The sequence below is a fragment of the Protomyctophum parallelum genome (genome assembly GCF_964188405.1).
Source record: "Protomyctophum parallelum genome assembly, chromosome: 6".
NCBI lineage: Eukaryota > Metazoa > Chordata > Actinopteri > Myctophiformes > Myctophidae > Protomyctophum > Protomyctophum parallelum.
This window is the reverse complement of record NC_139701.1, coordinates 11,432,052-11,449,277: the sequence shown is the minus strand read 5'-3', so window position 1 is coordinate 11,449,277 and position 17,226 is coordinate 11,432,052. Positions and strand designations below refer to the sequence as shown.

Below are 17,226 nucleotides of genomic sequence, written 5' to 3'. Positions count from 1 at the left end.
CCTGGAAACCAGATGAATTTGCCTGTGCAAAAAAACTAAAAACAGATTAGCCTGATCCTGCTCGGTTGTGCTTGGATTTTGGTAGACATGAAGTTGTAGGGCACCACTTTTTGTTATCTGCACCTTGGAAATGTAGGTTCCAACAGGACACTGCACCACATTAAAGGTATATTCAGTGATTTCACTTAATTCAAATATCACTTCTTTTTTTGTTTTGTTGTGATAATCCTCCCTACTATAGAGTGTGCTGGCCATATAAGGAGTTCCTCCCTGTCCCCAGTTAACCCCTGGGGGTCAAAAAACCTTAGGTTTCGTTTTTGAATCTCTATCCTGATTGGACGAAAGGCTAAGGTTTTTTGAGTGAAATCACTGAATATACCTTTAAGTTATCTTATAAAAATCACACCCGTGTGAAGTGAGAGGCGCTAATATATTAAAGTCTAACTCATGTTGATATGGTGATGTAATGCAGTAATGGTGATGTAAAACAAACAGTTTTACATCTCAAACCTCAAAAATAATAAGCCCTGCCGCCCTGCGGACCCTAGACTATGGTGTCCAGATCCTGGGCATGTTATAGGCAAACATTTCAGGAAAATAGATCTACAAGCTCACGCCGCTTCACAATGTAACACGTTCTGAGGTTGTATAGATCTGCTATATTCAGTGAAGTGAGTTGGTGTAAATGGGGGGGAAAGGAGTGGGACAAGGATAAACCCATGGTGGTGGTCCGCGGTCAATATGGACAATAATAGTGTTTCAATGGTTAGGGCTGCACGATGAATCCATAATTATGCAATCGTGAAATTAATTCAAACATCTTATTTGGTCAATGCGCAGCTGTTGCATCCTGCCCTTTATCTCCTCGCCAGTACAAAAGGGTTGATAACCAGAGCATTGTACAACTCATCTCTCAACCCATCCATGAATCCATCTGTCCATCCATCTGTTGAGGACTCTCTACACAGTGCAGCAGCACTAGAGAATGGATCCCGCTCTTCCTTAGCCGTCATATTATTATATAAGCTGTGTAGCTCATTCCAACTCTCCATGCACGGCCAGTGGACCAGTTTTAATCCCATCAGTGTTTAACTCGCGCAGGCAGTATAAGGATCATCACCTTTCTGTTAATAAAGTATTCAATCAATCAATCAATCAAAAACTGCGGGGACAAAAATGTTAGTCCCTGTCGGCTTGTTTGAAGGAAACATTGAATATCGTTAACCTGACTCCGCCAGATTGCGGCAGTATTGAGTTCACAAGTTCCCTCCTCCTGCCTGCATCTGGGCTCTCTCAAGCAGAAACGATGAACCTGAAGCAGCGGGACAAAAATCTCCATAATAATTTCAAGACGTAGTCCTGTTAGGTTGTGTTTCCGCTGTGGCAGCGCTTCAATACGTCACCAGTCTCGCGTTGATCTAGCGGACGCATACCACTCCGATCAGGATTTGATCGGAGTGCATTGTCTCTGGCCGAGAGTGTCCAGATGGGAAGCAGGAGGAGGAACTCACTGCTGCCACCAGCTGGCGGAGTCAGGTTAGAATATCGTTGCTGCCGGGCAGAAAGCTTGAGTCAAGGAATTCCGAGGAAGTAAACATATAATAATATCCCTTTATAAAAGTATATTTTAAGTATTTTTTTGTAACTCTTCTCCAAGAGCTGTATTATGTAAGTTAGTTTGCCTCAAAGGAAGTATAACCTTTGGACTTTGATACTGTTCATCTTTAGTAAGGACTTACATGATTGTTGCGTATTATGTAATCTATTTAACTTAATCCTTTGTTTGCTCAGTTAAGCCTATAGGTAGCAATGTCCTAAGAAGACAGTAGTGACTGTTTCTTCAGCTCTTTATCTGACCAAGTCAATCAACAGACCCTCATGTGACAATGCAATGTGTTTCATGGTTGTAGCTGTGGGCAGGTATAACAACTGTACTGTGAAATGTGAATCCCTGTTGTTCAAAGAGCCAGACTGGATTTCCATTGCATTGACAGCTCATGTAAGTTTTGGCTCCCTTACTTCTTGTCTTGCCGTTGTGTAATAATGTTCCGAGCATCCACTACAGATTCTGCATTAACACTTGTATCTCCAAATTTAAACTTTTATGTTTTGTTGTAAATGAATGCCACACAAAGGTCGCACAAAAGTAGTGAAAATAGCTGATCTATATACAATAACAACGCCTCACATCGCTTCAAACTGTGGGGAATTTGTGACGGAGGAATAGAGGTTTTGCCCTTTCTTGCTATTGGTTGTGTTTATGAAGGGTCACTAGAGATGGAGTACTTTTATTAAACACAATGGAATTAGTATAAAGGCGGTTTAGTAACACTCAACTAAAAAAACTTGAGTGTATACCTTGTTGAATAGATAGAGGACATGGTATTGCCAAGGAGAGTTGACCAAAATAAGAAGTTCAAAGCTATACAACTACAAAATCTTGATAAATAATTTTGGATCAATTGTGCAGCCTTACAAGGAAAGTAAATATTCCTGGTAAAAGGTGCATGCATATGAACACCCGTACATGGCCAGATTAATTGATTAATTACTTGAGATTGTGGACAAAACCTGGATGTCATGAAGAAAGATCTTTAGGTGGTCTCTCTATATGCTGAGGAAGGTGGTGATATAATATAGCTAGAAAATAACAGAATGTACGGTAGTACAGTTGCATTGTACTAGCCTGGCACAGCCAGCCTTCATCTGCCTTTGCAATGCATATCGACCCTCCCACGCAGTGGTATTAGTATGACAATGCGAGGCTAGCATTGTACTGTGGTGTGTATCTGTCGAGAGTGATGTGGAACTATGTGGACCAGCATTGCTGGATATCAGTATCTGCACTAACTCTTACATAATGTAGCCTGCATGCTGTAAATAAAAGAGGATAAATATGGGCGAAGAAACAGCTGAATACAGGGAGACAGAAGGAGAGAAAAGATGCAAACAAGCAGGCAAGGAGATCCATGGCATTGACAGAATGTCAGGATGGTGGTCCACATAAGTGATTCAGATGTAGGAGGGCGTCAGGCTAGCCAAGAAGGCTGGCTGCATGGGAAGGGTAATTAGGGAGGCCCGTCTGGAACATCATCTGAGTCAGTTGAACACCAAACTGACAGACGGGCTGCCAAGAAATGTGTTGATCAGATGGTCTGACACACATGGCTCTAAATGATGTGACGTAGCGCTGCACTACGGGGGGAGAGGAGGGGCCCGGTGTGACAGGAGGGGCCCGGGATGACTGACAGATCGGTGAGATCCAATCAGGGCGTGTGCAAATCTCTGCCGCGACCCGCCCCTCTAGACCAGAAACACATTAGCTCAGGCTACCTGGTACCCAACATGAGGAATGACTCCTGGTACCAAATGGTAATACTAATAATCTTTATTGTCCCGAAGGATATTCATATTCATTCATTCAAGACAATACAAAAACATGAGGTCCCCACTGTGTACAGAACCATCCTAACGTTTGCTTAATGCAGACACATTAAAAGTAATGCATACTTGCATCAATACATACACTGGTGTCAGTGGTGGATAATATTTCTGGTGGACAATATACAGTATTTTAAATGCAACATATTTGTTGTATAGCTGTAAGAAGAACTCAAATCCTCACCGCCGGTTTCATTCAAGCATTTATAGCTATGCATCTGTTGAAAAGAATAAGCAGCAAACAGGACAGGGATGGAAATCTTAAAATAAACCGCAATGTAGTTAATACGATGCGTGGTTGAATACACACACACACACACACACACACACACACACACACACACACACACACACACACACACACATGCACATGCACATGCACATGCACATGCACATGCACACACGCACGTGCACACACACAAACACATACACATACACATACACATGCAAATTCCTCTTTTATCTACAGCCCCAATGGGCATCTCTGCAACAGTTGGATGCATTAGACACGCGACATCACATGCTGCATGGCTGAACAAGCTTTGCTTCCCAACGACTAGATGTCTTTATATAAATAGCCCAGCAGAAGCACGTGTCTGCACCAAATGCAGCCTGGCAGATTTGGATTTGTTGATTTGGGTATATGGCTAAGGGTGTGTGTGACTGTGTGTGCGTGTGTGTATGTGTGTGTGTGTGTGTGTGTGTGTGTGTGTGTGTGTGTGTGTGTGTGTGTGCACGTCCCACTGGGAGGAGACCCCGGGGCAGACCAAGGCGCAGATGGAGGGATTACATCGACTCACTGTGTGTGACTGTGTGTGTGCATGTGTGCGTGTGTGCGTGTGTGTGTGTGTGTGTGTGTGTGTGTGTGTGTGTGTGACTGTGTGTGTGTGTGTGTGTGTGTGTGCGTGCATGCGTGCGTGCCTTGAACCTGGGGCTCCCACTCGCCAGACCAACTCGCAACCTACCGTGCCAATAGGGCTCAATCCCCGCTTCCGCGTAATGCTGCAATCGCATCTACGCTGCTGTTCGGAAAGAATCCTATTATATTGAGAGCTGTAACTGAGACACATACTATACAGGGCATATACTGTGTGCAGCTGCCTCTCATCTGCTAATGCATATTCTAAGCACCAACATTGATCTGATGGAGATTATGCATGCAAGTCCTTTTCTCACAGAGCTGCACCTGTTGTCTGTCTGGCATCAAACTGTGTCCACACACAGTGAGCCTCATCTATCTCCCTGCATCTTGTCATGCATCAGCATAAAAGTCAGCTACTGTAACTATATTATCTGGTTAGGATGCCTCTCAGGCGTCTCCCTAGGGAGGTCCTCGATGCACGTCCCACTGGGAGGAGACCCAGGGGCAGACCAAGGCGCAGTTGGAGGGATTACATCGACTCACTGGCCTTGGAACGTCTCGGGATCCCCCCCAGGAGGAAGTCACTAATGTTGCTCTGGAGAGGGAAATCTGGAGCTCTCTGGTGGAGCTGTTGCCCCCGCGACCCGACTACGGATAAGCGGTTGAAGATGGATGGATGGATGGATGGATAGATGTAACTACTGTATATTAAATACCTGGCCTTTACAGGGGAGTCACTTGGAGTTCAGTGAAAGTGAAAGGCCTGCTTTGCAGTGAGGCTGTGACCGAGGGTACCTGCTATGTGCAGTTAGTCTCAGGTTGCCAGACTGTTCCCTCTAGCAATTTTCAAATGCTTCCGTCATACAGTCTGGAGCAACGGAAGCTCTATCATGAGTAAGCAATAAAGCGGAATTGGAGACTCCTCCCCACTTCCATTTCGTCTTTACAGCCGCGCAAATTCATCCTAATATAATAAGAAATCACCTAAGCATATATAGCTTGTTGCTGATTATTATTATTATTATTATTATGTCCCCCTGCAGAAGCAGCACCATGAAGACCAGACTCGGCTGTCTGTCCATCAAGTCCGACTCCTACAGTGACTTCTCTGAGTTCCTGCCGTCCAGCCAGCAGGCTGCAGCCAGGTGTCTGAAGTGAGTCTGACATGAACGGCACACACCGGTCCAGTATGGATGACACTTCTGATTTAACCCTAGAACACTAGACATATTTTTATGTCACACCATCACTAAACACGAGTATATTTTACCCAATGTAAAATATTCCATGAAATATATTTCTCATATTGAAGTACAGCAATACATTTGAGGTACTCTCCTTGAATATTGCATCATGACTTTTCACACACACACACACACACACACACACACACACACACACACACACACACACACACACACACACACACACACACACACACACACACACACACACACACACACACACACACACACACACACACACACACACACACATAAAATAAAATAAAAAATTGATATCATAGGAGGGCAAGTCCATTGTAGCTTGTGGGTATATGGTATTTTTCTCTATCGCACTATCACTAAACACGGTGAAATGCACCCGAACACCTGCCTGTAGAAAAAGAAACAGGGATGTGTGCAGGGAAACAAACCTACCTTCTATGATGTCAGTGAGCATCATGAAGGTACTGAAAGACCCACCCACCTCAGACATCAACAACATTATGAAAATTACAAAAATATAATAGGTCTTTTTTTCTTTTTTTTTTTACAAATATAGAAGTAAATTGAGAAATAAAAACAGAGTGACAAATACAAAAAACTAAAACACACACAACAACAAAACACAAATCAAGACAACCAAAGAACATTCAAAAAATATATAATAGGTCTGCGTGAAAATCAACCAAGCTTATCCTCCATTATGTTCCTGGACATATATATGGTAAAGTATTATACGTATATAAATCTTTCATTGAGGAATATAGTATATATTTTGTATTGTAAATCATACGATATAATTTAGCTATATCGTGTTATTAATTATTCTATGATTGTTAAAAGGAACAGGTGAGATTTGCATCTCTATTAAATATGCACAGAAACAGTGCTTTGACCTCTTCCAAATCGTCTTGTGTGTTTGATTCCACCAGACTGTCGACAGCTGAGGTCGTGCAATGGTCAGAATCTATGGATCTCCTCCTCTCACACAAACGTAAGTGAAAAATAAAATATTGGGCTCATTCTTTGTATAGGTGTTACACATCACAACCATTAGTAAGAAAATAGCTACTCAGATCAGGTTTTGTGTTCTATTTTTCACATCCCACACAAGTCAATTTGTGCAGTCGATTTTCCTCCCTTCAATCCCTACAGTATTTCTTAAAGAACCCATTTCTGGTTAGAGACTACCGCAGTGCACAATGAGTCATATGCAGCACAGTGCTCAGCTATGACCTTCCTCTTGGAGAACATGTACACTCTGTACACAAACAATTGCTCAAACAAATGCACATGCAGTACATACTGTAGTGTACATTATACACACAATGCCATACAGAAACTGAATCACACTGACAGTGCAAGTGATTGATTGATTGATTGATTGATTGATTGATTGATTGCTTGATGGATTGTATTAACAGTTTGTAGAGTAAGCACAGTTTGAGAAAAGCACGGGTCAATATACAAGGTCTTCTAAGAGTATTGAAATACAAAGCACAATGGCTTGTTTATATTGGAGTCCTCCATTTTCAATTCAAAATACATATTATATACAGTACTGCAGGACTTTGACTTATTTTTAACCGGGGCCATGTTTCAAATTGCAGCCACCCCCGTAAGGGTCATTGGTTAGACCAGTCATTAGCAGTGGCGTGCACAGACATTTAGAGGGGCAGGTGCTCAAGTGAAAAAAGGGCACCTTGTGCTGCGCATTTTGGGGCGGGAACCCATTTTGGTGCTTTAGCTATTGAAAAATAGCAGATCTACAAGCTCATAGCGCGCCACCGAGTGGCGCGCTACGAGCTTGTAGGTCTGCTATTTATTTTTTTATCGAAGAACCACTGACATAGAAACATAGCTTTAGATTGTGGGGGCCTAAATAATATAGTAGAAGCGTTTTTTATCAAGATTTGATCAATGTCACCGCATGGTCCACACTACAAATTAAGAAAGAAAATTAATATGTTTTTTTAATTTTATTTTAGAGCACATTGTTACTGTTACTGTTACTACTTTGCTGGGCCAAATTGATTCACATGTTGCTCACACTTTACAGGTTAATTGGGCTAAATCGTCCCGAGAAATCGCCTAATAAAAATATTCGGCGATTGGATTCGTATATTCGCGATTGACGATGTATTCGTATCGTCACCCAACCCTAGTATATGTATGACTAGCTCTCAATGATGACGTAAGAAATATGGTCATGTATGTAATATGGTCCCAGCAAATCAGGCACAAATTTGCTGTTTTATTTGCATATGCATCAAAAGTGGCGGGTTGGCTGGGACGTTTTTTTGCGCAAAGTAACCACAGTATACCGCTAATCAACTTACAAATTATATATATAGTATATGTATGACTAGCTCTCAATGATGACGTAAGAAATATGGTCATGTATGTAATCTGATCCCAGCAAATCAGGCACAAATTTGCTGTTTTATTTGCATACGCATCAACAGTGGCGTGTTGGCTGGGACGGTTTTTGGCGCAAAGTAACAACAGTATAGGCCTACCGCTAATCAACTTACAAATTATATATATAGTATATGTATGACTAGCTCTCAATGATGACGTAAGAAATATGGTCATGTATGTAATCTGGTCCCAGCAAATCAGGCACAAATTTGCTGTTTTATTTGCATACGCATCAAAAGTGGCGGGTTGGCTGGGACGGTTTTTGGCGCAAAGTAACCACAGTATACCGCTAATCAACTTACAAATTACATATATAGTATATTTGTAACTAGTTCTCAATGATGACGGAAGAAATATGTGGATTAAAGGACCCAATGCCAGAGTGTAATTGGTTTTCGATGGTGACGTAATGACGATATGTTTTAGTGTTGGGAGGCACTGATTGACATATACGTCACAATCCAAATTCGTCAGTTATGTATTCATTATGACAATATGTTTCTGGAGTGTATAAAAACAACGGTATTGTCCAAACAGTAAATCATAGAGCTTTACGTTAGTTTCATTCAACATTATCAAAAAGTAGTGTGCAAAAACGAAGTCATAAAGTTTTATTCTAGAAAGAGATGATATATAGACATCGTGAGTCAGACGGGCAGCGACTGACAGGAACTAGTTGGCCAACAGGAACCACTGACCTAAAGACCTAATTTGCTGGGATGGTGCATACGCATCAAAAGTGACAGTTTATAACGGTCGAAAGTACTTGCGCGCTCTGCTTGCGCACTAGTTGGCCATTTATGGCCTACTAGTGTGCAACAAGCAAGTATGCACTCGACAGAGTGCAGTTCTAGTTATTATTATTATTAGGAATAAGTGCAGCCAATCTACCTGCTAAATTACATTAGCTTTTTTCTAAGTTTGCAGAGGTAAAATTATTGACATTGAGAAGTATTTCTAAAACAGTTTTTAACAAGGACTTCAGGACTGAGGCCGATTCTAAAAACGCCTTCTAAAGCCTGACCTAAGTTTTCTGAAAAGAAAAAAAGTGTGTGTGTGTGTGTGTGTGTGTGTGTGTGTGTGTGTGTGTGTGTGTGTGTGTGTGTGTGTGTGTGTGTGTGTGTGTGTGTTTGGAAGGGGCACCACACATAACATTCAGTGTAAATACAACAGATTTAGCAAGAATGTGAGTTTCCATCCGTCTAGTCTGAATACGGAAAACAAAAAAAATCACATATAAGCATTACCAACAAAAAAAAGGGTACAAACAGAAGGAAAAAAAGGCCTAGACAAAGCAGAGCTTGGAGGAGCCCAGCCAGCCTCAATGAGATACAGGCCAACTTGGCCAAGATCTACTTTCTCAATGGAGAAACGCTCCACGCTTCCTCAGGTCAAAGATGTTCCCGGAACATTGTCAATTAACAGGACACGCTCACAAAGCCAGCGAAGGTCTGTCTGACACACATTCTGCTGAGGGGGCCCCTGAAGGACATTATGATTCAACAATCAGTCATCCTCTACATGACTCATACAACAATAGAAACCGCCACAGCTTTGGCACCACTTCTCTCAGCCCATGCATGTGCAATATGTGCCACAACTACAGCTTAGTGCTCGGACAAGGTTCTAAGCTTACCATCCTGCCCACAACATCTTCACCTTTTGTGCAGTAAGCATACATTGCCTTATTGCACAATCCAAGGAAACTTTGAGAAGGAAAGGAAATGGTCACGTGACAGGGCTGCGCCATATGGCCCATGACACTTTCATGGACACTTTCATGGGAGCCAAACTCACACCGGAAGTGCAATGAATACATGGCAGTGAATGGAGCCGGAAAAAATCGCGGGAGTAGACGGTTCTTCCGGGTGCTTCAAAACGCCACTGAGCAACTTCCACTGGAATGAATAGCGGGGGGCGGGGCTGTTGCTCCGGTTCAGTCTCTATCCTTTTAATACTCTATGGGTGACCGTCAAAATCCAATGGCAGTCCCTCAGTCAAATTTGGTCACACATATATATATATATATATTATATCAAAAGTACTAACAAGAGCGTATGATTAAATAATAACTATGTCAGATCAACTGTAGTCTCATGTTGCCTGTAGACTGTTGACTCTCGCAATTTCCAAATGCTTCCATCATACAGTCTGGGGTAAAATCGCGCAAATTTATCCTAATATAAATATAAATCATCTAAGCATATGCTGCTTAGCAGAAAAGGACATAAAAAAACTAAAATGTAAAGATATTTTTAAATACTTTTTTTTCTGTGAACGGAAATAGCAGCTTCGGATTTTCAGAAGGAGAAGAACACTGGTAATTTTCCTGAGACGTATAATGGTTTTGGACATACAAGGTTTCCACCCAACAGCGATGATAGGCATTAGGCATGTGCACGCACCACTTATGTGTACACATAAGTAACATAATGTGAGCAATAGGGACATGATGTCACTGCTCCGTGTTCGGACATACAGTGAGTAGAGAATGTTCTCGCTTTTAAATTTGATTTGCCCCTGACTTGATTTGAACCATCATCACACTTCCTGCGCTCACCTCCTGTGCTTTGTCGCTAACCGTATTGTCACCGCTGGCCCTGAGCTAAATAGCCTTAGCCTGGCTAATAAGCCAGACTAATATCACACAACACTGCCAATTTTTTTTTGCCAACGGCTGATTCGGTCTGGCTTATTAGCCAGGCTAAAATAGCCTGTGTATACACCAGTGGTGTGCTCAACGTGGGCTCCGGGGAGCCCCAGGGGTCATTGAGGGGCTACGTGTGTTAATAATATAGCATCAGAATCAGTTTAACCACTTTAAACCTACATTACACCAGCCAATATACAAGCTCACAATGCTTTGCGAGGCGATGTGTTGTCCAAAGATCGTGAAAAAATGTAACATACATAACATCCTAGTAGCAGTAGGGGATAAAGTACAGTTTTCCGACAGTGACGGAGGGGCAACGGAGGGGCGACGGAGGGGCGCCGTCTCAAGGAAACTTGAGCCATGAGAGACACCACCGCAAAAGTGCACAACGTTGGGAAGTTCGGCGACTCGGCCCCGTTGCAACCCGATAGGCACAAATCATGTTCTGGCGACAGTGTTTGCCCCGACTGCCACTCAAAGTCAGTGGCTACTGACCAATCAGTGTGCAGTGTCCTCGCACTAGTGCACTGGCCAATAACAGTGCATCCTTACTCAAACGCGAAGACGCACTCGCACTCGCTTTTCGGATGGGGTCCTCGTGGCCAAATACTAAAATAAATTACTTGGCGGTCCATGACATGAAGGTTTGAGAACGAGCTGGTCTAACAAACACAAATACATAATATTTGCCTCACTAGCCCTATTAAGTCCCGTAAGCAATGATTTTAGTTTCCTGTTGTTCATTTTTAACAAGAGACTATACCTTTCTATCTGGAGTTTTCTTTCTTATTAGACTATACAGCACTTTTTTGGAGTAAAGTTGCTCATCTTCTCACTACATTTCTCTATGGAATCGACTAACCCTTTGTAAAACAAACCCGTTCAGGAGCAAAAAAGCTGTGGAAACAGCATGCCAGCATGACACAGGCCAGTAGATAAACATGCCCTCCCTCCTCGTTATCCTTGAACGATCAAAACATAAATAAGGCTTTGGCATAAGTGTTGTGTGATGACTTATTTGTGTTCCATTCGTGGGAGACGTTTCCTGTTTCCGGGAACAATCGGGGCAATATCTGTGTAGAATGCACATTATATTGTTGCACGCTCCGCATGACGGAATACTGAAAACAAAACCCACCATGAAGTAGCACAGTAGCAGCCACGCTGTGCTGCTTGGAACATGCAGTGCCATGATGTGATATGTGTTACCGCCTTGCTCCCTCTCACAATACCTGATTCATGTGTCCATTTCCAGATGGCCTGGCTGCCTTCAGGGCTTTTCTCAAGACCGAGTTCAGTGATGAGAACATTGAGTTCTGGATGGCCTGTGAGGAATATAAAAGGATCAAGAACCCTGCCAAGCTGGTGTCAAAAGGCAACAAGATCTACAAGGAGTTCATCGATATCAAGGCACCCAGAGAGGTACAGTAGGGGTGTGCGGGGTATTGCTTGTTATGAAAGTAATTACACAATTAGCCCTTCACTAAACCCCACCCCAAAAAACGATGGTCCAATGCCAATCCAAATAGTTTAGCAACCGTCGCTAGGCTGGACAAGCTTTCGTCACCTCATACAGCTCATAGCTGTCAGTGTTATTTTGTAAGGCTGTGTTGTTGAACACATACACAGCTTTACATCGGGAAAGTTACACAGCTGACCCACCCAGGTGATGGTAATAATACTAATGACCACCACAATGTCTTACCGTGCAACATGAAAACTCCTGTCGGTGGTTGTAAAAAGTTGATTGCTGGATACTGTTTCTCGCTCTGTAATTTCCTCATATTTCTAAATTATTGAAATCATGTCATGCACATTTGTCCAGTGCATAGCCTACTGCATGCCTGGTTGACTATAGATTTAGAAGACATTTTGATGCTATTGCTACTGAAATGATAGATTATTTATATGGAGAAATCCCGTCATTTTACATGCATCTCAATGGGGGAGAAGAACAGCTTGCCCTGTCTCCTTGCTGCTAACGTGCCTATTGGACAAGGACGGGTTGGGGAGGGACTTAGTGAAGGGATAATGTAAAATGCTCAAATCACCTACAGTGAACAGAACTATGGACTATGAACTAGCATAATAAAGGCTATTTTATACTGTACTGTACTGTACTGTACTTCATACAAGCCTGTGTCGTGTTGCTCGATAGCACAATGCAGTCTGAACTTTGAGAGCACACATGTGAATTAAGCAATATTACACGAGAGGGTGTTGAACGCCTGCAATGCAACAGTTCATCAATGCTACAGTTCCGAAATGCAGCGCAGAAGTGCATTAATGACGATAAAGAACACCCTCGAGTGTAATATTTCAATTATAACAGTTACCCTTAATACTAAGATAATCTCTAAAAAATAAATCTTATTTTTTTAATGACAGATGTCCCAAGAAATTAGCTAGCCTAGCAACCCTGGTGTGCTGCGCTCTGGGAGAACAGAGCAGGTGATTTCTTTGTTTTGATTAGCCGTTCCTATAATGTCGTTTAAGCACGGCTGTTTCAGCCAATCAGATTGCTTCCTCGAAACGACCGGTTGTATAATTGTCATTTGTTCCCCGTGCATGTCATCATGGCAGGTGAATATTGACTGCCACACCAGAGAGGAGACAAAGCAGAGCTTGGAGGAGCCCAGCCCAGCCAGCCTCAATGAGATCCAGGCCAAGATCTACTTTCTCATGGAGAAAGACTCCTACCCACGCTTCCTCAAGTCCAAGATGTACCGGGAAATGGTCAACAGGAAACACTCACAAAGCAAGCGAAGGTCTGTCTGACACAGGTTCTGCTGAGGGGGGCCCCTGAAGGACATAAAATGAACAATCAGTCATCCTCTGACATAAATGCATTCTCAATTCACTGTGAATCCCAAAGCAGCTGTACTTGGTCTTCAAACCTTTTCTGCCCCAGGGAATATCAATGGGCAAGTCAAAATCTCAAGGTGCACCTGTATTCAAAGCAAAAGTAGCTGAACCTATAAACTCACAACAATATTGCAGGCTTGTATATTGGCTATGTTTTGCTATTGCAAATATGTGTGTGTGTGTGTGTGTGTGTGTGTGTTCGTGCGTGCGTGCGTGTCATTATAGGCAAACATTTTATCCTATAATGACATGCCCAAAATAGGGATGCAAGATTACAGTATTTTAGGGTATAGAATTTGCCTGTGTATTGGGGAATTAAATGTCAACTCAAAGTTATGATATAGTACATTAAAGAATATATATATATATGTGTGTGTGTGTGTGTGTGTGTGTGTGTGTGTGTGTGTGTGTGTGTGTGTGTGTGTACAGTTGTATATATTGCAATAATCATGTGTGAATTCCACAAAAGCTCAAGGCACACCTACTTCACACAGTTTAGTAACCATTGAACAAATTCCAACCAGGATACAAATGATCAAACAATAAGCTTGACTTTTTTTTTACTGCACTATTATTTTAGATAGCACAGGCTTGTGAACTACACTGTACAGAGAAGGGAGATTGGAGGAGGTGAAAAGTCATAATTTCAATTTGTACGTTTTCATAGTAAATGCGACCTGCAGTCGCAATTAATATAAATGGAAACAGAACATATACTGTAATGTGGGCATTTCGGCATTATGTCCACCTCCAGACTGGGTTGCCTATCCAGGGCTGTGTACTGTAAGTCATGAGTTGCGGCCGTCAGGGCACAAGGAGGCTGGGGGGATAGCATGTAATTACTTGCGCAAGCAGAGCGCGCAAGTAATGTGGTCGGCCTGGTCCATTTGTCGTGACAGCAAAAAAAACGTTCCGCCATTTCAGGACCCCCCCAGAAAAACATCAAATCTGTGCCCGTATTGCTGGACCAATGATGACGAAATGACCATATCTCTTACGTCATCATTTAGAGCTGGTCATACACGTATTTCTTACGTCATCATTTAGAGCTAGTCATACACTCTAATAGCTCATAGCTCTAAATGATAACGTAAGAAATATGGTCATTTCGTCATCATTGGTCCAGCAATACGGGCACAGATTTGATGTTTTTCTGGGGGGGTCCTGAAATGGCGGAACGGTTTTTTTGCTGTCACGGTTTTTGGACCAGGCCGATCACAGAATACCGCTAATCAACTTACAACTACACACTTTATACAGTATAGAGTATAGAGTATATAGATATATACTGTGTATGACTAGCTCTAAATGATGACGTAAGAAATACGTGTATGACCAGCTCTAAATGATGACGTAAGAGATATGGTCATTTCGTCATCATTGGTCCAGCAATACGGGCACAGATTTGATGTTTTTCTGGGGGGGTCCTGGAATGGCGGAACGGTTTTTTTGCTGTCACGGTTTTTGGACCAGGCCGATCACAGAATACCGCTAATCAACTTACAACTACACACTTTATACAGTATAGAGTATAGAGTATATAGATATACGTATATAGTATATACGTATATAGATATTGTATAACTGCTCTCAGTAATGACGTATGTAATACAACATTATGATTCTGGAATGTATAAAAGTCACAACGTGTCAAAAATGTTACCATAATTAATAATATTAGTGTGGTTTGCAAAATTAAATATATATCTAAGTATATAATTATATATGCAAAAACTAAGTTATAATATCGCAAGAAGCTCAGTCATTTAACACTCTCTGAGAAAGACGCAGACAGACTTGGCTATATCAACAATCCAGATCATTTGACACATCCACGGGGGAAGGCTAGAAAAGGTAGCTGGGGTGACTCTCAGCCAAAGACTCTCAGCTGCACAGTGAAAGAAGGAAGATATTGAAACCAGGACTCAGTTAGCTGGGGTGACTCTCAGCCAAAGACTCTCAGCTGCACAGTGAAAGAAGGAAGATATTGAAACCAGGACTCTCCGAGGAACTCTCAGCCAAAGACTCTCAGCTGCACAGTGAAAGAAGGAAGATATTGAAACCAGGACTCAGTTAGCTGGGGTGACTCTCAGCCAAAGACTCTCAGCTGCACAGTGAAAGAAGGAAGATATTGAAACCAGGACTCTCCGAGGAAGACGCAGACAGACTCGGGCATATCAACACTCCAGATCATTTGACAATTTCACACGGAAGCCTGTTGTAAACACAGATCTAGATCAATAGGACACCTCCACAACGAAACATACAGAAAAACAATGGAACTATCTACAGATATACCTTCAAATAAAAGGATGAAGAAGGACCCCGTAATTAAAATCTCAGCATTAAGTTCATTATCATTTGGAAGTCGTGAAAGATGGAAAATCTGTGGAAAGGTAGTTACTAAAAGTGAACAACGTAAATTTACTAACGGAATATACTTCTTCTTTCGGATTACAGACAGTACAGCAACAATTAAGGTAACAGGATTTACTCAAGAATGTGAGAAATATTTTAATTTGATTGAAGTAAACCAATGTTATTTCATCACTGACGGACAATTTAAAGAAATAAATCCAAAATATTCTACGGACCACGAAAAATTTGAAATTATACTGAAATCAAGGACAGAAATTATTGTATTTGATAGAGATGTGGAAATTTTGAAACCTAAGTTTAATTTCACCAGGATACCTGACATACAGTTGTTAGAAGACAAATGTGTCATAGACGTATTGGGGATTTGCATTAATTTCTCAGAAGTAAAGACTATTTCTACAAATAATGGACCACGTAGAAAAAGGGAATTACAGTTATTGGATTCATCAAATACAAAAATTATATATACAGCTTGGGAAGAAGACACAACCATGGATACCGGCTCTCTTTACCCTATTTTAATTTTACAGGGAACCATCATAACTAGCTATAATGACAAAAAGAATCTGACTAGTAAAGAAGCTGTCATTCGATTTCATAAATACAATAAAGAAACGGAAAAGGAAAAACACTTCCGTGCTGAGTTAATGTTGTATTTACCCTGGCGAAATGAAGAGGATGATCTAATAAGTAAATACAATAATTATGAAAATCATTATAATGCCAAGATTGATGTCATTTTCAAAAATGAGAAGAAATACAGTATAAATCCAGAAGCAATAGATGCAGCTATAAGGAACCTTGAAACTAATGGTCCACCGGAACATGCTTGGGAAAATATCGCTCCTTGTACGGAACACGAAGAAATACTTATACGAAAAGAGGATGAAGAGACGGAACGAGAAATAAGTCAAGAGGACCTGGATGCTAACACAGAACTTGTATCTAGCAAACAAAGACACTACACAAGGGATCTTTTCAAACAAGAAGTTAGGAGAGATATATTATCTCATCAAGAATATTGTAAAATGATGAGATCATTGAACCAGAAACAAAAACAATTAATGGATTTCCATCGTCAATGGTGTAAAAATACAGTTATTGATTTAAAGGAAGGAAAGAAAACTGTCCCATATCACATCTTCCTTAGTGGATCAGGTGGGGTAGGAAAGAGTCATCTTATTAAACTGATCCATTACGACTGCATGAGATTATTCAAAACAGCCAACTTCATACAACCTGATGACACTATTTCTATGATTACGGCATCAACGGGAATAGCAGCTTTCAATATTAGAGGTGTGACACTCCATTCAGCTTTATCTTTAAAATCATCGAGATTTGGAAATTCTTTCTTACCACTGAATCAAGAAAAAGTAGCA

The 17,226-nt window shown here is 41.5% G+C and overlaps 1 protein-coding gene across 1 annotated transcript; it reads left to right on the top strand.

The window, feature by feature from the left end:
* Positions 1–5,356: 5,356 nt before the first annotated feature.
* rgs8 (regulator of G protein signaling 8) lies at positions 5,357–13,395 on the top strand (the record flags this gene model as incomplete). Its single annotated transcript, XM_083766873.1, has 4 exons — positions 5,357–5,457; positions 6,459–6,520; positions 11,856–12,022; positions 13,184–13,395. The coding sequence occupies 4 exons, from the start codon at positions 5,357–5,359 to the stop codon at positions 13,376–13,378; spliced, it is 525 nt and encodes a 174-aa protein (XP_083622999.1). The 3' UTR covers positions 13,379–13,395.
* Between the last annotated feature and the right edge of the window lie 3,831 nt (positions 13,396–17,226).